Source organism: Maniola hyperantus, chromosome 5 (genome assembly GCF_902806685.2).
Source record: "Maniola hyperantus chromosome 5, iAphHyp1.2, whole genome shotgun sequence".
NCBI classification, from domain to species: Eukaryota; Metazoa; Arthropoda; class Insecta; order Lepidoptera; family Nymphalidae; genus Maniola; species Maniola hyperantus.
This window is the reverse complement of record NC_048540.1, coordinates 12504120-12528576: the sequence shown is the minus strand read 5'-3', so window position 1 is coordinate 12528576 and position 24457 is coordinate 12504120. Positions and strand designations below refer to the sequence as shown.

Here is a 24457-nt window from a genome sequence, read left to right as displayed (position 1 = left end):
CTAAAATGTAAGGCAGTTTTGTTAAATAGCTTTGTAGGTTGGTAAATAGCCACGGCCGAAGCCTAGCACCAGAACAGACCAGAGGAAATTTAGAAATTATAAAATTCCAAAGGAGATCGCCCGTGAACGGGCCCTCCTTTGTGGCGCGTCGGGTCAAAACTTAAACTAATTTTTAAAAATGTGTTATTTCCTACGATTATATGTTTCGTTACGACTTTTCTTTCACTCTATTATTGAAAATATCAACAATTACAGTTAAAATCGTAAAAATCCATTTATTTTGAAGAAGTATTAATTATATATAACTTCAATATCGGCAACATAAAAAATAAGATTTCTTTATAACCAGGGTGAATAAATGGAAATCGTTTGCAGAATATAAAGAGGTAATTATTTGTCTACAAAATAAAATTAAAACCATGATGACATAACAATTATATTAGGGGGGCCTAAAGCTCCTAAGAAAATGGGCAATCTCCTTTCCATGCCGGGAATAGAATCCGGTACCTCCCACTGATAAGACCACAGCGCCAGGGAGGTCGTCAAGATATGTTATGCTGAGAACCTCAAGAATATCATGAAAAAGAATTCCAAAGTACCTGATGAGGCTTGATGACCCTGGCAATTTGTGGCGCCAAGAATATGCCTTCCTCATTTTCCGCGTGCCCAATATTGATCAGCACCCGGCCTTGCTCATCGGGGATATTGTACGTGTCATTTACGTGCATACCTACAACAAATTCACTAATAAATCCATACTAATATTATAAATGCGAAAGTGTGTCTGTCTGTCCGTCTGTCTGTCTGTCTGCTAGCTTTTCACGGCCCATCCGTTCAACTGATTTTGACGAAATTTGGTACAGTGATAGTTTTCATCCCGGGGAAGGACATAGGCTACTTTTATCCCGGAAAATCAAAGAGTTCCCACGGGATTATTAAAAACCTAAATCCACGCGGACGAAGTCGCGGGCATCATCTAGTTCAAAAATATCGCAGTCTTCTTTTTCAGGTCGATTGTCCTCTGGTTTGGACTACACCCTAATGAAAATAAAGAACAATTCTTATATGATGGAATGAATGGAACCCTTCTGGTGCGAGTCCGAGTCGTACTTGAACGATTTTTATTTTTAACTTGGACAGTACGGGGAAATCCAAAATCATAGGAGGTTTTGTCACCAACATTGTGGGAAAAAGCTAAACTTTATTTCTTTATAGACATGACTATGAAACCTTACTTTATGCAGGTTCTTACACACATTAGGGATGTTGCCTAATGTAAAAAATTAATTATTTCTCAGTGATTATTAAATAGAGCGTGTTCTAAAATTCGTAAAATCCACGTCCTTAGTTAGTTTTAAGGTGACGCAGTACGCTCGACCGAACCTGTTTGCTTTTCACTTGACATTGTATGAGAAAGGTGAGAGGCAAAATGATTTTCACCGAAATCAAGGGTTTAGGAAAAGTATTTTTGAGAAAAAACTACTGTGTTTTTGTTTGCAAAGTATAGTTATTTCAACCAATGAATAAATAAACTATGTCTAATGTTAAATTTCTTTGGAATTTTCATACGCTTAATCTTATTTATTTACGCCCAAAGTTGTCATAAATTTAGTGTTAAAATAGGAATATTTCGAGGCTTGTAACTTTAAAATCAATATTTTTTCAATGTTACATATATCAATAAACCTAGATAATGACGACTAGAAATGATCGATATAATACTAAGTAATGTACATATTTACCCTCCTACGTTTGTATTAAGAAAGCACCGTCCTGAGCCCCCTTAAGTGTAATAACCATTTTAAATTACCGATTCAACTAAAATAGCACGTCAAAAGATTGTAATTCCAGTATTTCATAGAAGCTCGCATACTAAGCGTGCGTTTTGACGTTTGATAAAAAGTTACTGACTTGACTAGTTGTCGACGTCCCTTTTTAACCAGTTCTTTAGTCTTAATCATTATCTTATCAACTGTTACCCGAATTGCCCGGATCTTCCTCCGCCTCAGGGCTAGGCGGCACCTCGGAGTCTGACAGCATGATGCAATCGTCAGAATCTGATGATGACGATGATGACTCTTCACCACTACTGCTGTCCACTATCTCTACAACCTGCCAAAACAATTCTTGTTGTTTAAAGATTACTGACGTAATGATTAATAATATGATCGAGTGTGGAAGTCGTAGGCTTGGATCCGATTTCCTGGTTGGACCAAAAATAGCTCAGCTCATTTCAGCTCATTATTCAGGGGAAAATAGCTGGCAGAAGACCACCAGGCCGTAGAAGAACATCGTGGCTAAAGAATTTACGCCAATGCAATGGTACGAGAAGAGCACCTGATCTCTTTTCCGAGCAGCAGTGTCGAAGATGCAGATAGCCCTAATGATTGCCAACCTCCGATAGGAGACGGCATTTCAAGAAGAAGAAGAAGACCAAAAATAGTTAGGTACAGATAGTTCAACTCAGTTGTGCGCGCGGCCCTATGTGTGCGTGGGCTTGTAAATATACAACTTTCATTCGTGTGGCAGTGACGCGGCAGTCGTCGTCCGAGCAAGACGTGTTCTTATCGCTTTTTCTTACAGGTACAGTCGTTTACGAAAATGTCTAGTTCTTCACGGAAAAAATGTTTAAGGAGTCGGGTAAATATTTTTAAATTTAAAATTTAGATGTAATTAATATTTATTATGATTCTTTATACAAAAAAATTTATCCTTGCTGACGTTTACGTATTATTGTTTTAGACTCGAGAAACCATTGCTAAGGTAGGTATACGAATTTCTGAAAAAAGATGCGAGAGATATATTTAAAAAAAAACGTTTAAGTCAAATTGATGAAGGGATGTGGGGTAATACTTGTCGACATGTACAAAAGAAAAAAGAAAAATACTATAGACATTTTGACATGGAGTCAAAAATCATAATTAACCTTGGTGAGAGCAGCGAATCCGAAAATTCATCATTTGATTTTTCAAGTAGCGATTCAGAATAATATTCAATAAATAAACATTAAATTATGAAATAACTGTTTTTTTTAAAACCCGTATATAACCCGTAAATAACTGTATATTTGTATTTGTACCCGACTGTATCTCTTGTCACGCACACAAAGTCACTGTATATGTACAAGGTTTACCCACACATAGGGCCGCGCGCACAACTGAGTTGAACTATCTGTATTGGGTTTTTCTTTAAATGGGGACTTACTACAACTTAAACGGAAATACTACAGACACGAGTAATGTAATGAAATGAATGATACCCAAATACTTGCTGTATAATTTTTTTTTCTAACGCCGGCGCTCGCAAAGAAGCTAGCCTTCAAAAATAACTTCAAAAACAGTGCTGTCAAAAACTTGTCAAAACATTTGTACGTCAGGGTTTCCTGACTGGATATGTTGGCAACTCTCTATTGTAAACATCTTGTCTTCCCATATTCACACAAATAAATTATTTCATTGCATTTCATTTCAAGCACGCTCCAACCTAGACCTCATCATTGCTTTTTGATGCGCATGATTGCCGTCAAATAAAATAAAATAAATGTGTGCTATCTACAATGTTACAGTGCGACAAGGCTAGTTTGGCGTGACGAAAATCGAAACTAACGTTGCCGTCAAGTGTCTCCTTTGTTCTTGTTTGAATATTCTAAGCCTTTGTTCACCAACAGCGCCACCCTGTCAATGTCATTCAAGTGCCAAGAGAGCCTTGTCGCACTGTACATTATACCTGTACTTTATTTAAAAATACCACCATACCTCTTTTTTATCAGGTTTCTTCTGTACTATGGATGCACCAGAAGTTGTAGGCTTAGCCACCCTTGATATTTCTAAATGTTCCTTGTTTAGTGTCCTTTTTATTTCGCCAGATGGTAGTTTCATTAATACTGTGTTTGGTAAACTGAAAAAAGGAATTCAATACCCATAAAACAAACTTTCACATCACTACCCCTATTATAAATGCGAAAATGTGTTTGTTTGTTGGTTTGTCTTCAATCACGTCGCAACGGAGCAACGGATCGACGTGATTTTTTGCATGGGTTTTAGACCTGGTGAGTGACATAGGCTACTTTTTATCCCAGAAAATCAAAGAGTTCCCACGGGATTTTTAAAACCTAAATCCACGCGTACGAAGTCGCGGGCACCAGCTAGTTTATTATATGGGTAGTGGTAGTCTGTAAAAAATAACTCCTCAGGCGCCATTTTAACTCTATGGGTCAACTGTCATGTCAAAGGTACGGTTCACCTTTAAAATAAGGACTAAAATCGTAATTTTGACATGAAAAAAGTTAAAATGGCGCGTGAGGAGTCATTTTTTACGCATTATAACAAGCCTTTTTGTATGAATAGATACCTGAATTAGAATTATCTTTAGTGTACCTTATTGCGAAGTGGTGATGGCCTAGTGGTTTGGACGTCGGCCTTCTTTTCGGGAGGTCAGGGGTTCAATCCCGGGCACTCACCTCTTACTTTTCGGAGTCGCCATTAGGTGAAGGAAAACATCGTAAGGAAACCTGCACGCCTAAGAGTTCTCCATAATGTTCTCAAAGGTATGTGAAGTCTGCCAATCCGCACTGGGCTAGCGTGGCAGACTAATACCTACACCCTTCTCGTTCTGAGAGGAAAGCTGTAGTGGGCCGGCAATGGGTTGGTCATGATGATGATGATGATGATGATGATGATGATGATGATGATGATGATGATGATGATGATGATGATGATGATGATGATACCTTATTATTATGGAAATGTATACATACTTTAGTTTTTGTCCTGCTCCTTTCTTTAATAATGAAGACCCACCAGACAGTAAAGACAATGTCTTTTGATGGATTTTATTTTGTCGGTTGATGGCTATTTGTCTTTGAACCTGCATACAATAATAATTAATGTTAGCATCATGGCAACATTTTCAAGTTGAATAGGTATTCTGAACCACAAATCAGTCAAAATTAGTATACTCTGTATCAAACTGTAAATAAAAACATTGTCAGAATGACTTATCTAGTAAATGTGGCTAATTCCGTTGTACACCATCTCTAAACTAAACTAAAATGGCATGTCTAAATCTATTGCTATCCCTTTCATAATGTTGCTTGCGGAAAAGGATAGCTCTAGATTTAGACCTGTTAATTTAGTTTAGTTTAGAGATTGTGTACAAGATAATCTGTCACAATGTAGCACTATAAAGAGAATTGGCCACAACTTACTACTAGTATTGTAGTACCATAAAGAGAGTTGGCCACAACTTACCACTACTATTGTAGCACTATAAAGAGAGTTGGCTACAAGTTACTACTCGTATTGTAGTACTATAAAGAGAGTTGACCACAACTTACTACTACTATTGTAATACTATAAAGAAAGTTGGCTAAAACGATACACGATAGGTTTGAGTGCCTTGTTGGTCTAGTGGTTAGTGTGTACATCTGAGGTGCTAAATTCAATTCCCGGGTCAGGTCAAAAATAGGTGTTGGAGTTTTTGGCAAGTACATGTCAGTAATAGCCTGGAATTGCCTCACAGAGCATGTAAAGCAAATGGTCCTGCACCTAATCTCTCTCCAATCGTATCATAATATTGTTGTCCCATCGGACTTTATGAGTGTGTGCAAACTCTTCCCAGTTTGCACACACTCATAAATTTATAAGATTTCCCGTGCATATGGCTAATCTGCGTAGAGATTGACCACCGTGGCCAAAGGATAGGATACTAGAAATGCAGTTTGCAGGCTTAGCGACAGTAGACGTGTCCAATTGTCGCCATGTGCATAGGCACTTAGGCTGACATCTTAACTCTAACTTTGGTCAGATATAAGTTAAAACGCGACAGAATTATATCTAAATATATAAAATCTGTCTTATATCTGAGCACACAAAGTCAAAGTGTGCTCTGTAGAGTTCTGTCTTATTTTCCAGTCATTCTCCTCAATTTCAAATCTTGGAGCCTGAGAAAGCACATAAAGATGGAAAGGGATTGAGAGGGAGATGGACAGGGAGAAGGAAGGGTAGAGGTAGAGAGAGGGAGAGAGAGCAAAATAGTGTTATACAATAAAGTATTGAGTATGTACCTCTCTTATTATCCTTTGCTGTTCCTGTACTCTTGCCAACCGCTCAGACTCCTGTCTCTGCGCGGCCAGCGTCGATGCGTCTAGATTCTTCTCGTCCATGACTTCACGGATGTTGCGGCGGACGTTCAGTGCGTTCGGGTTTAATAGCTTTTTCTGCTGAAATACACCAAGAATTATTTAATCATAATTTTTATTGCTTACATATTAAAGAATACAGTTTGGAATCACATAAAAAGGTCACTGGTGGAAGTTGGGATGTATCTGTGCATTAGTATGGCTATGGTACTATACTAATGCACAGATACATCCCAACAAAATTAGTAAACTTATATTATGGTACTATGACTATGATGCTACCATACAGTGTGTGAAGCGAAAGTTTGATTGGCAATGCGCGGCAGCACAGATGACTGCCTCGCCTTACTTAGTGACACCAAACAGATTGTCAAATCACCTACTGCACTGCAAAGATTCGAGTTCCTGTTTTTGATGGGAACTACAAGGAAATATATAAAGCAAAGTTTTCGCTGCCAGGCAACTGAATTGAGAGATGGGGAATCACAACTCTTACCTGCTAGATATATACATAAAATACATTTATATTTATTTACTCACTACTTATTTTCGCAATTTGACTTTAAAAAAATTGTACAGGATTCAATATGAGACAACATTTGTTTGACACTGTTTGGTATCCCTTATTAACTGATAAAAGTATTTTATTATGCACCTAATCTTGATTGAGTCTTATCAATTAGGCATGGAAAGTCTTGTACATATTTAAAAATTTAGTAAGTACCTACTTACTCTTATTACAATTATATTAAAGTGGTCCAATAAATAGTTTATATTATTTGGCAAACAACAAAACAATAAAACAATCTAAGGCAGCATTATTTTGCCAGAAAATGGCATCAATAGGCATCAGCTGCCCTGCATACCGACTAAAAGAGGAAAAAGTCGGAGTGGAAAGTCATACTTTATAGCTGATTTAAGTACAAAGAGTATGTAAATATTTAGATAGTTAATCATAAAATTGCTTCACCTTTTTTTACAATAACTTTAACAACAATAACAGGTAAAAAATTTAAAATTGTTAAAGAAACCAAAAAAAATATTCCAGAATCGTAAATTGTGACCTAACAGACCCTTTTCTTCTACACCTAGCATTTCAACTAAGGCTTTTTAAATGTCTGTAGGTTTTGTATGTGAGTTGTAAGCGAAAATAGATCTTGTAGTTTTATAATGTGTAAATAAACAACATTCAACCTAAGAATGTCTAGTCTATCAAAGCACAACCTAAACCACTGAGGTTAACAACTCGAAATTTTAAGTTCCTTTTATGACATAGGCACTCGCTAAGAAGATTCTTGGAAACCCACTTAGGGTGAAATAGGGGACGAAAGTTTGTTTGAAAATTCATATTAATTTGAATATCTATAAAATTGGTATTTGAGCTTTCAGTTAAAAATGCAAGTCTTTCAGGATTTTTGGGAATGCCACCACCTCACCGATTTTCAAAAATTTCACTTGAGCAAAAGTGTCAACTACTTAGTTCTATTCTATTTATGATCCCAAAATCATGAGCATGCTGTACCAATAAATTGTTGTATCCTAGAAGTGCTTTCTCTAAGAAGAAAACATCATCATCCCAAACAAGCTTGTGACAGTGGTTACGGGCAATTGCCTGCGATGTTATTGTTAGCATAAGTATAATATTGAATGCAACTTATGCATGTTTTTTTATAAAAACTAAATAATAAAAAATATACCTCTTCCTCAGTCTCTGTCTTTTTGTCCTCTGTCTGATCCTTTTCTGATTCACCTTCACCATCCAAAGCTTTAACACTCACATCCTCCATTTCATCTAATTTCTCATTGATATCATAGTCCTGGCTGCCATCATCCTGCTTTGACATATTCAGCAAGTCTTCCGCTGTCTTCCCAGGACATAGCTCACTCTCTTCCACCTCAGATATTTCTACATTTTTTGTTAAATCCAAATCTCCTTCGTTGATAATATCACTTATTGTTAGCGTCTTTGGCTGTTCCTCACTCTGAACCACAGGCTCACAGTTAGGAGATTCTACCATTTTCACTTCACTCAATTCCTCACTCTTCTTACCTTGCACAAAGTCCCCTGTCTCAGGGTCGATGTAACTTTCGTTCTCTTCCTCCAATTCTTGCACTGCACTAGGGTTCACATCAAACTCCTCATCAGACAAACCGTCACTGTCAGTTTTAATGTCTTCACTAGAATTGTCACTTAAATCTAATATATCGTTGCCGATTATGCTACGTATCGCTATACCAGTGTCTTTTTTCAGTTTTTTGGTGAAATTGTGGAAGCTTTTGACAGCTTGCATTTTTCTCTTGTGGCTCATGGGCCGCGGGCGCGTGTTGGACTTCCTCCGAGGGTTCATCGCTGCGGCCTGGGCGAAGTGAGCGCGCTGTATCCGCGCGATCGTCTCGTCCTCGTCTTCGCTGTCGCAGACGTCCTCGTCAGAGTCCTCATCGTCCTCCACCTTCCGTTTCATTTTGCCGCGCACTGACATCGTCCCACCAGCATCACCCATGTCAATAAACACTCCCTTCCCTTGCGATCCTTACATTTGAAAATGCATAATGACTGCTCGGCTAATCATCACGTTGTATTCATTTTCCCCAAGTATTATTGTAGCGTACCTACAAAAGATCAGTTTTTATTGTTATTCGATAAAAACCGGCTAAGATTATGAATCCTTTTCATAAAATTTTCATTTTCACGATATTTCTTTGTAGCTTTTTACAGACGCGGTTTATAAACGATCCGAAATAAGCCGGATGACACAAATATTTACTGGAAGCACTGCACTTTCTTAATGAATTTTGATTTTCGACTTCTTTTTGTTAATGTTTATGAACTTGTCTTATAAATTGAACATTAGCAATTAAATTTTAGGAAGCCATTACTTCCGCAATAAATAGCATTCGTCTATTATACATATAATTTGTGTATTCCACAAGCGTGTTTACAAAAATTGTTAGACGTTTTGCGGAAGCTGCACCATGAGAATTCTATTGTCATTCAATCATAAGGCTTAAAATCCCATAACAATTAATAATAATGTAAAAGCATTCAGCTATCATTAATTCAATCCTCTCAAACAAAATTCATCCCTTTTGCTCTATGCCAATATGGTAAAAAATACTCAAGCAAATATTTTAGAAATGGCAACATTTTCAGTCATAATCTAAAGGTTGTCACTTGTCATTGTCTTTAATCTACGGCACCTAAGGATGTGCATGGGAAGCTGCAGCACTTTTCACGTTTTTAATCACAAACCACCACAGATACCTAAATAATATAAAAGTGAATAAATATAATGAATATGAATGAATATAATAGCCGCAAAGCATATAAATTAAATGAGGGCGCCACTTTCGTTATTTGCTGTTTGCTGGTATTTGGTAAACTTGTAGTTGGAGGAAACGTCGGCTCACTTATCACGGTGTTGCTTGTATGGACTATGGATCACTCTTGATCACGTCGGGGTCTGGGGTCACCTATTTACGAAAGCGGTCTTTAGATCTCTCCCTTTCGTACGGTCGAGCCTATTATTCACCGATCCCGTACAAGTTTATAACCGACTTCCAAAACCACTACAAAGACGTAAAAACCGACCAAGTGCGAGTCAGGCTCGCATAACAAGGGTTCCGTACTCGTCGTATTTTTTCGACATTTTGCAGTATAACTCAAAAACTATGGTGAATAAGAATAAATAAAAATCTGTTTTAGAATGCACAGGTGAAGCCCTTTCATACGATACCCCACTTCATATAGTTATCTTACTTCGAAAATACTAATTATTAGGTAACTAACTAGTTTATGACCACAATTTAATTATTTTTGTGTGATGTATCCACAAATTCACGGTTTTTAGATTTTTCCCCTAATACCAGCTATAAGACCCACCTACCTGCCAAATTTCATGATTCTAGGTCAACGGGAAGTACTCTAGGTTTCTTGACAGACGGACAGACAGACAGACAACAAAGTGATCCTTTAAGGGTTCCGTTTTTCCTTTTGAGGTACGGAACCCTAAAAATGACTTGATTCTACACGTATATGTATGTTGAAGAAGTATGTTGTAGTAGTTTTGGATGTCAGTTTTTATAATATTTTTTTATTTTAACCTTTTCGTATAAGTAGTCATTGCTTTCCAATAGGTATCAAGATACTTAAAATATTAATTCACCATCAGAAATTCCCGAATCCCCACGCTGGGATTCGAAGTTCAGTGATTTAGTCTGTGCTTGGTACCTAAAATAATATTACATCATCCACAGTTCCTGAGTCACTATAGTTTACGAGTGCTACATCATCAGGATTGAGGAGTTGGGACTTAGAATCCAAGCATGAAGTCGTTGCTTGGTACCTAAAATATTAATTCACTGTGAATACTTTCTGAATCTTGATAAATTAGGCGGGCAGTAACCCTGCGGCACAGGGTTAAAGAGATGGATCCAGAAATGTTTATGGGACCACCATGGAACCTTCCAAAGTTAATTAAAAAAAAATTTGCAAATCAGTCCAGAAACCTCGAAAAAATTTGGTGTACATAAATTTAAAAAAAAATGGGCTGAATTGAGAACCGTGAGAACCACCACCATCTTATTGGATGTAGTTTAAAAAGAGGTTCAGTTAATCAGTGCTTTTGATTCATAGAATAGAATAGATTTTTATTCAAGTGAACTTTTACAAGTGCTTTTGAATCGTCAACTAGTTTAATTTACCACTGGTTCGGAATGCCGAATAGCAAAATTAATTTAATAAATTCGAATAACTAATGTGATTTACTTTTTAATAATTAAAAAATCTATTATTTACAGTACAATCACTGCGACAATCTATTTATTTCTGTATTTACACTTCAAATCATTTTCTAATAATGTGAACTTATGCAGCAGGAACAAGTCGGTTTTCCCGTAGCCGTAGACGACGCTCACGCTCAAATTCTTTCATGCGCAGTACATAACTGAAACAAGCAGCTTTTATAATGATCTACACAGTTTTAGTTTAATATCTACTTGATACAAGTTAAACTTGGATTTCTTTTTTCTGGGAACAAATAATTTTTTATAACAAGGACACATTATCTTGTCGCATTGACGTCTTGATAGGGTAGGTATGGGACAATATGGCACACAGCACCATTTATGATATTTTTATTCCAGTACCATAAATTTCAAGGGGTGTCATATTGTCCCTTTCCTACCTTATTGAGATGTCAATCCAACAAGATAATAAGGAGTGCAATAATAAAATTAATTCAATGATAACGATGGGACTTATATTAAAGAAAGTCTACAATTATTGATCTAGCAATTTATTAAATTGTAAAAACATGGCAAAAATACAAGCCATTCATAACTTAAAAAAGTTATATTTTATAGTTTTTTTATAGTGTTTCACCTACACTTGAAGGAAATTTCTAAATAATTTTAAATACACATCAAAAATTGCGAACCGGCAGGAATCGAACCCGCGTCTCCTGGGATCGCACCCGACGCTCTAACCACTAAGCTACAGCCCGCTTACTGCCAGTGACGAAATTTGTAATGTGTATGCTCACTCAGTACTGAAGCGACTGTTTCTGCCATTTAGTAGCGACATCGACATTTTGCAGTTATCAAACAGATAACTGCAAAAAGGTCGGGCGCGATCCCAGGAGACGCGGGTTCGATTCCTGCCGGTTTGCAATTTTTGATGTGTATTTAAAATTATTTAAAAAAGTTAATTTCTAACAAGTTCATGAAGCGTCCCCGATTTACACACATACATAACCGCATGTGACAGAATATTCTAATCAAAAAACAGTTCTTGTATGTTTATAGCTTAGAAACAGTATTATACTGTGGATGCAGTTATGTATAACTGCAGAGCATAGAATACTAATCAGTGCACTAATTGCCTTAAGGCTGTCATATGAAAAAATCATCATCAACCCATTGCCGATTCACTACTGGATATGGGTCTCCTGTCTCAGAATGAGAAGGGTTTGGCCATAGTCTAGGAAAAAGTGCAGAATAGATTAGAATAGAATATGTTTTTATTCAAGTAGACTTTTTACAAGCGCTTTTGAATAGTCAGCTAGTTTTAATTTACCACTGGTTCGGAGTCACACACTTTTGAGAACATAGTGGAGAACTTTCAAGCATGCCAGTTTCTTTACAATGTTTTCCTTTGCAATTACATTAAAGCAAGTGATATTTAATTCTTTAACACACAAAGGTACACTCCTGAAAATTAAGATGTGCATGTCTAGGATCGAACCCGGACATCCGATCCGAGTCCGTGAAAATACGTTCCTTTTTGTTTTATATGCTAGCTTATGACATGTTATTTCATAAATAATCGCTAGTATTCTCACGGATGACAGATAGAACTCGGATGACGGAAGTGCCGTAATCGCTGTTACACCACCTTGGATATTAAGGGGTTTTTTATTAGTTAGTCAATGTTAGTGCTCTAAGGGTTAACTGCTTGATTTAAATTTAGTTGTTAGCTTATAACTTACTCTTCATGTTCACAGTTTAAGTATGCATGCTTCTCATGAGCACACTTGTACAACATTGGCATTTTCTGGTAACGGCAGACTTGATAATCGAGTAAATAATGAGCACAGTAATCCCTGAATTTAGGTGGAATACGCGCTGATATCAAGTCTTCCTCCTTAGCTATCATTTCTGCAATCATTGTTTACATGGGTGAAACTGACATGTCTATTATGTAACCAACACACAAATACATTTTGATATATAAACTTTTGTATGATAACGAACCAGTAAACTTAACAAAAAAACTACTACTAACACTTATAAAACTTTACTGAAATAATACCTCGTTGTTTTCGGTCGAAATCAAATCCTTCTTGGGGTTCGAATGTAGGTTTATCGTCCATGTACAAGTCTACATTTCGTGCGTTAAAGGATCCTAAAATTTGACCCATTTTTAAGTTTTTTTAGATACTATTAAACTATTTAATTAAATTTAGTTGGACTCCCCGCTTACGGGACCAAATTAAATGATTTTGTAATTTGTAGGTACAGTAATATTTTTTTATTTTTTACGTTTTGTTTGACACTTTTGACAGCTCATGCCACAGATATGCTCAACAACTCATAGATTAAAAATTTAAATGTTCATTTCTATAGTCTCTTGAAGAATCTCTTAGTTAAAAAAAGCTGCCAACATAACGACAAAGTACCTATTTATTACACAGAGTAATAATCAAATCTTATACTTCTTTAGGTGATGCGCGTCAAGCGTTATTCATATGGGCTCGCTTAAAAGAGGGTATTTTTGAAAATTGCTACCGATTTCATATATGAGTTAAAAATAATATGTCAAATAGAAAAAGTGTAATAAGAGAAAGAACTCCGTTGTCTTATTAAAATAGTTACTGTTAATTTGTATACAGTCTGTAAAATAGAAAAGATGGAAGTTTTGGAAAGATTCAAGAAGCACAATTTGAGAGTACTGAAGACGATTGGAAAAGGAACTTATGGGCAGGTATCTTTTCGTATAGGTAATTATTTTTACAATGTTCTGTATTTTAATAACAGGCTTTGTCCACAGAAATGTGTATTTGTGTGAAAAACAAGATGATACACTTACGATAATAAAAGACATTGAACTAAACATTAAGTTGCAAGATCATAAACAGGTACCTACCCAACGTTGATATTATTATATTTTCATACCTTGATATTATATATAATGGAAATCACTCACGATAGTTTAAACGCTTGATATTATATTTAATTATATTAATTGACTATGATACTATGAACACCACAAAACTAAATATTTTTTGTTATCTCTTTTAGGACATAGCAAATGAAATCAAAATACTTTCAACATTAAGACATCCAAATATAATCACATTTTACCGCTGTTACTATTTAGATAATCATGTCATGATATCTATGGAATATGCCACTAGCGGGAATCTAGCGGAATATATGTATCAGCGTTATCCGAAGCTAATAAATCAGCAGGTAAAAGTTAAAACTAATAATTTGGATGACACATTTTCATAGCATAGCTCTAGAACGATGTACATATTGCTCACAAAATGGAACTAACACTAGGTACAAAAATATGTTTTGTAGTATGTTTTTGTGACACAATGTATGTCTCCAGTCTGCCGTAGCGCTCTTCCGTCTTACCCGCCCTTATTGGTCAATTGTCACGTTATTATTAATGATAATATAACAGAACAGAAAATATGTTTTATGCTTTCACGTTATGTACGAATGATTTAATTGAATAGTTACTTATTATTTGATAATATTTTTATTACTCCATACAAATCAGGATTGAAATAGTTTTCGATGCCTTCCTGTCTTTGGCTACTTACTGGCTTGACATGGATCCCATCGTCCCACACTTTTGAAGGTCTACCTCAATGGACCTCCTTTACGTATTGGTTGGTATCTTTCCACCAGACTGCCATTGGAACACTACTTGAGCAACGTTTCCCTCTTTTCGTAAAATATGCCTAACCCATGATTGCGATCATCTCAGAGTTGTTTTCTCGTAGGCTAGGAGTTGATGAATCTTCATTCCTATTATTTAATAAATTGTATTAAGCCAGAGAATGCGTAGAATAAAACCCTGCGACACGAATACCTATTTGAGATCTCAAACATCATAAAAATGGTGTGAATTAAGACTTAGGTTAGGTAGGACTAATTTTTAAGTACTAATTTACTTTCTAAATTCATGCTAGGTTCACATCCTAGACTCATATTAGTTAAAGGTAGCTACCTACTTCGTCAGCATAACATAATTTCTTTCGTTTCAACAGGAAGTATTTTTCTTTTTTTGTCAAGTATTGCTTGGAGTAAATTATATCCACAAATTGAACATTATACATAGAGATTTGAAAGCGGAAAACATACTTTTGACTGGACAAAATGGAGTACTTGTAAAAATAGGTGACTTTGGGATATCTAAAATGTTGGCTAGGTGAGTTAATTTGTTATTATAGATTTCGTAATAATTTGGGAATCGAGACGCATATCCGATTAGAGACGGTAACATTGAAATAATAGTGGGGCTTTTTAGAATGTTATTGAAAGTTTTCCGTACATTGGGCATTTTTGTGGAATCAGCATCAGGTATTACCAGAGGTAACCCACACCTGAACAAACTGCAATGACAAAAACAAAAGAGAAATAGTCTTAGATTTTTGAAATCTTTGACACGTTTCTAAAGTTACCTGTTGTCACCGCACTTAGCTATTAGTAAGTTTTTATTATTGTAAAAGTGTATTTGCTGCTAGCTATCTTTTCTTGATCCATCCATGATGAAGTCTAATAGTACGCGACAGGTCGATATAGCAATTGGGGTGGGAACGCCATCGCCACGCACACCCGCACAGCTCCCGCGCTAACCGTGCCGGTGAGCGCAGGCCAGTGCGCGGTATATCGACTCGGCTCCGCCTCATACCCCGATTGCCATCTCGACCTGTCGCGTACTATAGTAATAATACCTAAGTATAATATCAGAAAAAACATCTTTCGATTTCGAAAGCCAACTTTAGCGTCGATGCTTTAGGTCATTAACTGTTACATTTAAATTTTAGCGCTAAAAAAACTTCGACAGTAATTGGCACCCCTTATTATTTGGCACCGGAATTGTGTGAAGGGAAGCCTTACGACACAAAAAGTGATGTCTGGGCTCTAGGATGTTTATTATATGAAATGTGCACGCATAGGAGAGCTTTTGAGGCTGAGGTGAGTTTACAAAACGAGTAAAACAATGCAACCAGAGCTTTTGAGGCTGAGGTGAGGTTACAAAACGAGCAAAACAATGCAACCAGAGCTTTTGAGGCTGAGGTGAGTTTACAAAACGAGCAAAACAATGCGACACTTACTTATCTCGCGTACCACGATACCCCCCTACCCTCGATAATTAATTAATCGATTTAAATACTTACTTAAATCAAAGTCACTAGACTCCTTTAAAACTGCAGTGAAGAATCATTTATCTTACAAATTGAAGACGACAATCATAATATTTGTTTCTCCTTAAGTACGATTATAGAGTATATATTAGTCTATTTGATTAGTATATTGGTATTATACATATTATTTTAATACATGTATTAGTGGTTTATGTATTAGTATGTATCAGTTATTTGAATGTATGTTTATTAGTATATTACACACCACCTGCAGTCTAATTTTCCTTATACTTTCCAATCTTTAAGGTTGCCTGGTAGAGATCGCTAATTAACGATAAGGCCGCCTTTTGTATCTTCCTTCTGTCTGTGTTTTTTATTCTTTAATGTAATCCTTCTTGTGGTTGTGCAAATAAAGTGTATTTATTATTATTATTACCTATTACTTAATTACATTTTATCCATATTTGTTTCAGACCTTAGTAGGATTGGTTAAAGCCATAACCAGCGGAAGCGTGCATCCTATCGACTTGACAGTCTATGAACGAGGCATGCAGGATCTCGTAGACTCAATGTTATCAGTCCTTCCTGATAAAAGACCTTCCATTCAAGAGCTGATGGGAAAAATGATAATTTTGCCAATGATTTATAACTTATTCTTGGATGCTGGTGACGACGAATTGCTGAATTTGAAATATCAGAATTTAATGTAAGAATAATAATGAAAAGAATTTGGAATAAAGTATGATACGAATTTTTTCACTGGTTTGAATTATTTTTCTTAGGTAAATAAAAAAATTGCTGTAGATATGGTTCGAAGACACAAGGTTAATAGGACAATATTATGCATCATCATTAGAGCCTCAATAGCTCAACCGGTAAAGGGAATATTAGTTATTTAACATGGCCAATATTCTTAAAAAAAATACATCCATGAGTAGAATAGATGTTCATTCTTCTCATCAAGCAAGATTAGGTACCTAACTTTTTCTCCCCAGCAATAATCATATTAATATCGCAATTAGTAAGACGGATTCTACTGTCTAGCAAGGAACATGCTACCCTTTAACGAAAATATCTTAGGTAGGTACTATGGTACTACTATGGTATGCCGTATGGATTTATAATACACTGGCACGGCAACATCTATAGCCGAGACTGGAGTAGCGAATTAAAAAAATTATGCTCAACGAGGTTCCTAGTTGTACGGTACCCGTATAAAAGGAGTTTCCCCCGGAACGCGCGTAGGTCTCGTGCTACTGCAGTTGCGCTTTTATAATGTATAGTATAATAATATGTTGCTCTATTTTTTCATAATGCTCTTGCGGAAAAGAAGCCCGTATTCACAATCGTCAATCACTGCTACGAGGTTTCCCAGTGCGTTCGAAGTGTGGATTCCACCAATCAGATTGTTAAAAATTGACGTGACACAGTAATCTGATTGGTGGAACCTACACCATAGATAATATACTAATACTACACTGCGTTCGAGCACACTGTGAGACCTCATAGTATTGATTGTAAATATGGGTGTTAGATTAGTAAAATTAAGTTTAGAAGTTGTGTAACCTACTACCCGTGCGCGATAAGTTGAGACTCGCCTGGAATGCAACCATCCGCCCGCTTCCCCTGTAACTTACCCTTAAGCTCCCGTGTTGTACTGTAGACAACGCCATTTTTTTAACATCTTAGTCTCGTACTTGCTTACGTCACGCAACGACGACGCGCTCCGATTTTTGTCTACAGTACAACCACGCGTGTGGCGTCACCGCCCCCCAGGTCTCAACTTATTGCACACGGGTAGTACAACAGAATAAGTCATAATATTCAACAGTTAAATAAGGGATAGGAAGACTGAAATAAAAGAAATTCAGTAAGTAAGAAAATTATTTTTATTAAAAAAAAAAAAGAATAGCTCTGCTCGACCAATCTGTATAGTGTAGTAAATGTAACACAACAATACTTGTACAATTATTATGCTTTTCAACAGAACTATTTGAAGTAGGTAGTTACTTTCGAATCTGTTTTTCTTAATTATGTAGTATCTGTCTTTAGAGCAAAGTATCGAGGTAGTTCACTATTCTTATCAGCTTAATACATAGCACACGGGAAATATTTTTTAAAGGTAAGTCCACACTGCGTAATATTACCGCGCGATTTGTACCGAAAGAATTAGAAAATAATCCTATTAGGTTAGGCAGCTGATGTTAACAAATACAACGCCTATCCATTTCCTTTTGTTAACATCTGTCGAACCTACAAAGAATTTTCTTATCACAGAATGAAAAAAAACTTGTTATACTTACAATAAAATAATTCAGCGTGTTATATATAATTGGACGTATTTTCTGACCAAGGAACCTACATAATTATTATCCAAGTAAAAATTGAAAAGTTATGAGCACAGTAACATGACATATTATCATATCGTAAAGGAAATACCTAGTACGATTTCAGGATTTTTTGCGATATCGTTTACTTTAGCTGGTAATCAGTTTGTTAATAATATCTCAATTTTGACTTGACAGTCGGTTGGAATGTTTTTCGGACAATACGTCCAATACTTTAGACATGATTCAGTTAATTTTTTTTAACTATTAACTTGTAAAATCGCGCAGAACTTATTCGCAGTACAGGTTATTGGAGAATAAAGGGGACACATGACGGCAACGTTAGTTCCGAATTTCGCCACGCGCCAAGATAGCCTTGGCGCACTGTAGATGAGCTTCCCCTAAAAGTGTAGTTCTCTGTTCTTACAGCTAAAGACCTGCAAACCTGATCGCCGTCTATTGACCAACTGTTTCATCGGTCTCCATCTCCTCATAATCGGCTTCTGCAAACATAGGATCGTAAAAAATTAATATTAATAAAATCTTTTTTTTAGTAAAAGACATTGCACGGCGTGACTGGCGTGGTCTATGGAAAAAAATATTAAAATTATTATTCTAGTCTAGTATTAAGTATTATTCTACAGCAAACGAGTCGCAAGGAGCCGCTAGATTTAGGCGGCCCTCCGTGGCGTGTCTCTTGGTCTCTTGTAGGGATTTCTTTACAAGAGACCTATATCCAACTGTGGAATTCTATCGGTTGACGATGATGATGAAGTGGAGTCTGTTGTCATTACCTAGATCTATACCAAATTGGGGACTAAAATCATGTGAATCATTATTAACTTAACAACACACCCTTGTTAAACGTGGATCTAATGCTTATTTTTTTTTTAATCAAAAGAGTAACTGTGTATTTTTATTGTTGTAGGTAAAATCAAAAAGTTAATACTAATTTTGAATATAAAGTGTTATCTATAATATAAAAATGAATCACTAAATGTGTTGCTCATATTATTTATATTAATATTCCTTGAAGTACGAGGATGGTTCTTACGGAGAGAAAAATTTAAAAAATTTGAATCGACTGTTAGGCGGAACGAAGTGCGCCAGGGCAGCAAGTTTAATGTATAATTGACCATTCCACGGAGCCTGATACAATAATAATGAATAAAGCTATCTTACGTTGTCCATTTGTCTGTGATTGTGGTTGTAAAGGTTTCTGTCCGGGGATTTGGCCAGACTGCAACATCCTCGTGAGACGTTCCACCTCTTGTAGAGAAGAAGCGTTCTTAATAGCCTCTCGAATCTTGTGGATCTCTTGGGGTTTAAGATCTGTAACAATTACAGAGTGTTTATTACTAAATTAAGAATAAATTTAATATCTCCTTCTAAAGGTCCATGTACATTAGTTTCAGCCATGTAATGTATGTTGTTGTTCTGTGTTGTTGTTGTGTTGTTATTTGTGGCTTTGAAAATTAGTATGACACTGGCAATAAGTTCCTAATTTCATATAATCTCTGAACCACAGGTCTATATCTGGTGCTATCCTATTCACTATGGTTCTTTAATGAAAAGGATAGCATTAATTATAGACCGGTTAATTTAGTTTTAGTTTTAGATTGTGTACAAAAGAATTGATACCACTGGAGATCAAAATGTAAGCAAAAAGCAGCCTACAAAATTTTTGTTTGAATAAAATACCCTATTATATTGAAAAAAAAAACCGGCCAAGTGCTAGTATTTGTATACATTTTGCACGATAAATCAAAAACTTTTATGCTTAATTTTTTTTTAAATTTATTATCAACATACATTAATATTAGGTAGCACGCATTGCAAAAAAACCACAGAGGTGGAGGACCTGCCTTCCTGCCAAATTTCATGAATCTAGGTCAACGGGAAGTGCCCTTTAGGTTTCTTGACAGACAGACAACAAAGAGATTCTATATAAGGGTTCCGTTTATCCTTTTGAGGTACGGAATCCTAAAAATTATCTAATAAGTTTAAGAGAGAAAAAAAAACGATTTTCAAATTATTCATACTAACTTGCAACTTTTGGATCAGGCATATTTCCTCCAGGCACAAACGTCTTGGCTTTCCTAGATATTTCCTTTTGAAGTTCTTTCCCTTTCTTGCTTTTGAACAGTATATTGGCCTCATCTCTCTCTTTCTGCTTGATCTTTCTAAAATCTAATAATCTTAGCTCCGGCATTTTATATGCAACATATGCTCTGAAATATTAATAAAGAAGCAACTTATAATTCTTGGTCTTCCTATTTCGGTGAAATGGTAATAGTCTTAAACTGGTTAAGATGTCTGCCTCCCATTCGCGGGTCTGAGTTTCGACCTCTGGCATGCACTTCTAACTTTTCAGTGTTATGTGCATTTTAAGCAATTAATTAAGGTGAAGGAAACCATCGTGAGGAAACCTGACAGTTCTACATAGTGTGGCCTATGGCCTAAACCCTTCTTATTCTGAGTGGAGGCCCACGCTCATTAGTGGAGAGGAAATGAGTTGGGATCATGATAATGATGACAAATCATCTCAGTAAGTAACAGAATTAATTTAAAAAAAACTAGCCAAGTGAGGGTTCCTTACTACAGTCGTATTTTTACGGCATTTTACATGATACTTCAAAAACTATGATGCATAAAAAATGAGTGAATGTGAATTGGCAGGCTTCACAAACCTTTAAAAACATTATGGAGAACTCTCAGGCATGCAGCTTTCCTCACAAGTCACAATGTTTTCCTTCATATTTAATTACTTAACCCTTTTCTTGACTTCGTAACACCTGTGATACATCATATTTAAAAAAATGCTGTTGCTTTAAAACGTGATTTATCGTAACTTTTATACATGAAATATGATCAGAATCTAATTAAAAATAAGATAAAAATACAAACCTGAATCTTATGCATCATTTGGGCTAATTATTGCAAAAATGGCGTCACGCAAGCACGTTGGGTTTCGACTACACGTGAATTTTCGTTTATTATTTTAATGTTTATGCATATTTTTTAGAGTATTGGTATACATTGACTAAAGGAAGTATCAATAGTTATCTTGTGATAAGATTTTTAGAGATACTGAGCCGTGTTTCTTTTTTATTGATCATTAAACAGCGATGTATCATATGTAATACGTTGCCAAGTCAATAGTAATCTGGAGTTCAATTGCATTGTAACAAATATGATACATTACAAACTTGGGGAAAATATTTTTGCTAAGATTTAAACATACACTAGTGGAATTTTATGGTGAAAGACAGCACCTCTTATTTAATAATAATGGTATGGCTTAGCTTTTTGCTAATTTTATATTTTTTATGCAAAACTGGCAATCCTTTTTCAAGATTTGTAATATATTTGCACTAATTCAAACCACAAGTGCATGTTCTGATGATAATTCTGAGAGAAATGTTGAAGAGCGCACTTCAAAAATTAAAAGGGCCTAGAAAAGAAAAATCAGGTTTTTTTAAAAAGAAAATTTCGTGTTAGAAAAGGAAAACAAAAAATTTTAACATTCAAGTCGGAGAAAAACAAAGAGTTCACTCACTAGGTTCTTGGATCTTTTTTTCCAAATAACCCCGAAAACGTGTCATGGCCATTTCAATTTTTTTTCTAATCATATTATGGAACACATTGTTCCACACACAAATATGTATTCCACACAATATACAGGCAAATAAATGCGTTAATGTGTCCTTACAGAAGTTTGAGATAATGTGGCGATTGAACTAATGATAGGAATTATCAGATTGGATCGAATAAGAATAAAAATTTGAGGATTTCTATTGTAGGAAACATTATGCCGCTAAAAGTATCAACTAATTAGAAGGTATTTTCATTTAGTTGATAATGATAATGGATACAGATATCATAAAATAAGACCAACACTAGATATGGTAAGAGCAAATTGCTTAAAATATGAAAATGAATAAAAGTTTAGTATCTACGAAATGATAAAGGTAAAAAAGCCAAATCCTGCAAACAATATACGAAAAGAAAACCATCAAAATGTGGGTTTAAGAGGTATACACGTGCTGTATAACCGTATTTTTTATTTGTATCTAGTTTGGCAATGTAAAACTACAAGCATTGGATTTTTCATTTTATTTTTCTCTACTTATTTATGTAAATTTAAAGCAAAGTATGCCAAAATTAAAATGAAAACAATACTTTTTTTCTCTTGCCAAGTTAAGGGTTAAAGCACACATTACGAAAAGTTAGAGGAGCGTGCCAGGGATCAAACCCCCCACCTCCGATCAGGAGGTGGACGTTTCAACCACAAGGTCATCACAGCTTATGTTATTAGGGGAAATGAAGAAGTATATACTCTACCTATAGTGTTGCTTATTAGCGACTGGATTGTGCATCAGAGAAAGTGTTTTCAGTTTTGGAAGTGTTGACAATGGATCCAGATCTCCAAGTTCTGTTATATTGTTGTTGGTTAATATCAGAATTTCTAAATTAGGTATGTATTGTTCTAACTCCTCACCTATGCGTCTGTGAAAACAAAGAGTTGTAATAGAGAACTTTGGACTCAATTTCAGTATAGTTTTAAGCCATTTTGTATTTGGAAATAAGTTTAAAATTGTACTCAATAGGCCTAAAAGTCAGGATTATTGAAAAAATATATTTTAATCAGAAGTGTAAATTACAATTTAGTTAGTGAGGTACAATTTGAAGTATAATAATTTATATGTAATTGCTTCATAAGCATTTGTTATTCCCCTTACTGATGGTCTGGTGTAATCATAATATAAGCCTCATATGATTACATATATTCTGCTATGTGGTCTCTTATAACTACAGACAGCATACAGCCCTAGCATCAAACTTGTTCGATTGCATGACAGAAATGATCATATGATCACATTGTATGAGCGAAAAGTTTCATGCTAGGGAAAATGTTTCATGCTGTTGCTGCGTCTTAAACTCGCTCACATTAATATTTAATAGCAATATCAATAATGCAAGATTCACTTAACAAACTAAAAGTCTTGTTAATCAAATTGGAATAAAAAAATATCTTTCTAATTGATTTTTTTTTTTTTTTTTTAACTTTTAATCAATTTTTAATTACAAATAAACTATTAATAAACTTAAATCTAAAAAAAACAACATTAAATTCTTTTCTTAATATTTAGTATCAAATACTTACACAATTCTATTGTTGTTAAAGAACATACACTTCAACCTTTTCAATAATGGAAATCCATCTAACTTCCTGACATCATTATCAGAGAAGTCTATGGTGTCAAATTGATCCAAGGTGGCACCTAAATTTTCTATTTGAGGAATTTTATACCCTGAAAGTGAAACCAATCATACATTTTAGAAAAGTTGGCTTTTTTACTTACAGCGCTGCCTGCCTACTAGAAGCAGGACAGAACGATTAGCTGGTAGGTATTATAAAATTATAAAATACGACTTTCATACACTGCTTTCATAGTCTTTACATGGTATGATGGACAAGTTGTTTTAAATGTTCTTACTAAAAAACGCGATTAAAAATTGAGCCGACTAGAGTAAAACAATAAAATATTGAAAGACTGAGCCGAGTTGAGTAAAACAATAAAATATTAGTGGGATATAGACATAATAAATAGTAAATATGTATTCGAATTGAAAACCTAACCTCTAAGATCCAGTTCTCGATCTCTGCATGGGTTGATGTACTGCATGGAGTTTTGTATTAATTCATTAGTGAGTTTCACCATTTTGATAAGAATATGCTGCCAAAGTATTTTTTAAATAATATCATACAAACCACACAAACTTAACGAAATACTAGTACAACCACAGATTAATAGGGATCACCGGGTCGGTGGATAGGGATACTACATAGATTAATATGTATACCTGAAATAGATGTACATCTCACGTCAAATTTTATTTCTTAGAAAGCAGCGCCATCTAGTGGTCATAGACAAAACTCGATATATATGTATATACCTACGTACTATATTGAATACTCTTAAAATGTCTACTATAGATCTAATGAAAACAGTGAAAATGGTGGGAAAAAAAAAAAATAGGTTGTGACATCGGATTAACTAGGAAAACGTATTTGATACTTGGACCTACTTATGCGACATGGAATC

At 35.3% G+C, this 24457-nt stretch overlaps 4 protein-coding genes across 5 annotated transcripts in view; 1 reads left to right on the top strand and 3 right to left on the bottom strand.

Moving 5' to 3' along the window:
* The window catches only part of LOC117982671 (uncharacterized), a 31194-nt gene extending 22026 nt beyond the window's left edge, over positions 1 to 9168 (bottom strand). Inside the window, exons 1-6 of one of the 2 annotated variants that reach the window (XM_034969043.2) lie at positions 7837 to 9168; positions 6065 to 6220; positions 4757 to 4866; positions 3756 to 3897; positions 1980 to 2112; positions 600 to 730 (exon numbers count right to left, since the gene is read on the bottom strand). In XM_034969043.2, the coding sequence (XP_034824934.1) occupies positions 600 to 730; positions 1980 to 2112; positions 3756 to 3897; positions 4757 to 4866; positions 6065 to 6220; positions 7837 to 8640 (1476 nt within the window). In that variant the 5' untranslated portion in view covers positions 8641 to 9168. The remainder of the gene's footprint in view (positions 1 to 599; positions 731 to 1979; positions 2113 to 3755; positions 3898 to 4756; positions 4867 to 6064; positions 6221 to 7836) is intronic. The other variant, XM_034969045.2, reaches the window with a different exon arrangement.
* Positions 9169 to 10936: 1768 nt separating this feature from the next.
* Positions 10937 to 13190, bottom strand: ND-B18 (NADH dehydrogenase (ubiquinone) B18 subunit). The gene is made up of 3 exons (XM_034969050.2): positions 12948 to 13190; positions 12625 to 12793; positions 10937 to 11082 (listed from the first exon to the last, which is right to left on the bottom strand). Exons 1-3 carry the CDS (start codon positions 13054 to 13056, stop codon positions 11004 to 11006), a joined length of 357 nt encoding a protein of 118 aa, XP_034824941.1. The 5' UTR covers positions 13057 to 13190; the 3' UTR covers positions 10937 to 11003.
* Positions 13191 to 13402: 212 nt separating this feature from the next.
* LOC117982674 (serine/threonine-protein kinase Nek8-like) lies at positions 13403 to 16781 on the top strand. The gene is made up of 6 exons (XM_034969048.2): positions 13403 to 13615; positions 13686 to 13773; positions 13937 to 14107; positions 14920 to 15080; positions 15700 to 15850; positions 16494 to 16781. The coding sequence occupies exons 1-6, from the start codon at positions 13545 to 13547 to the stop codon at positions 16728 to 16730; spliced, it is 879 nt and encodes a 292-aa protein (XP_034824939.1). The 5' UTR covers positions 13403 to 13544; the 3' UTR covers positions 16731 to 16781.
* Positions 16782 to 17891: 1110 nt separating this feature from the next.
* Positions 17892 to 24178, bottom strand: U2A (small nuclear ribonucleoprotein polypeptide A'-like U2A). Its single transcript, XM_034969049.2, has 6 exons — positions 23992 to 24178; positions 23515 to 23662; positions 22692 to 22856; positions 20394 to 20578; positions 19530 to 19679; positions 17892 to 18850 (listed from the first exon to the last, which is right to left on the bottom strand). The coding sequence occupies exons 1-6, from the start codon at positions 24071 to 24073 to the stop codon at positions 18804 to 18806; spliced, it is 777 nt and encodes a 258-aa protein (XP_034824940.1). The 5' UTR covers positions 24074 to 24178; the 3' UTR covers positions 17892 to 18803.
* Positions 24179 to 24457: the final 279 nt, after the last annotated feature.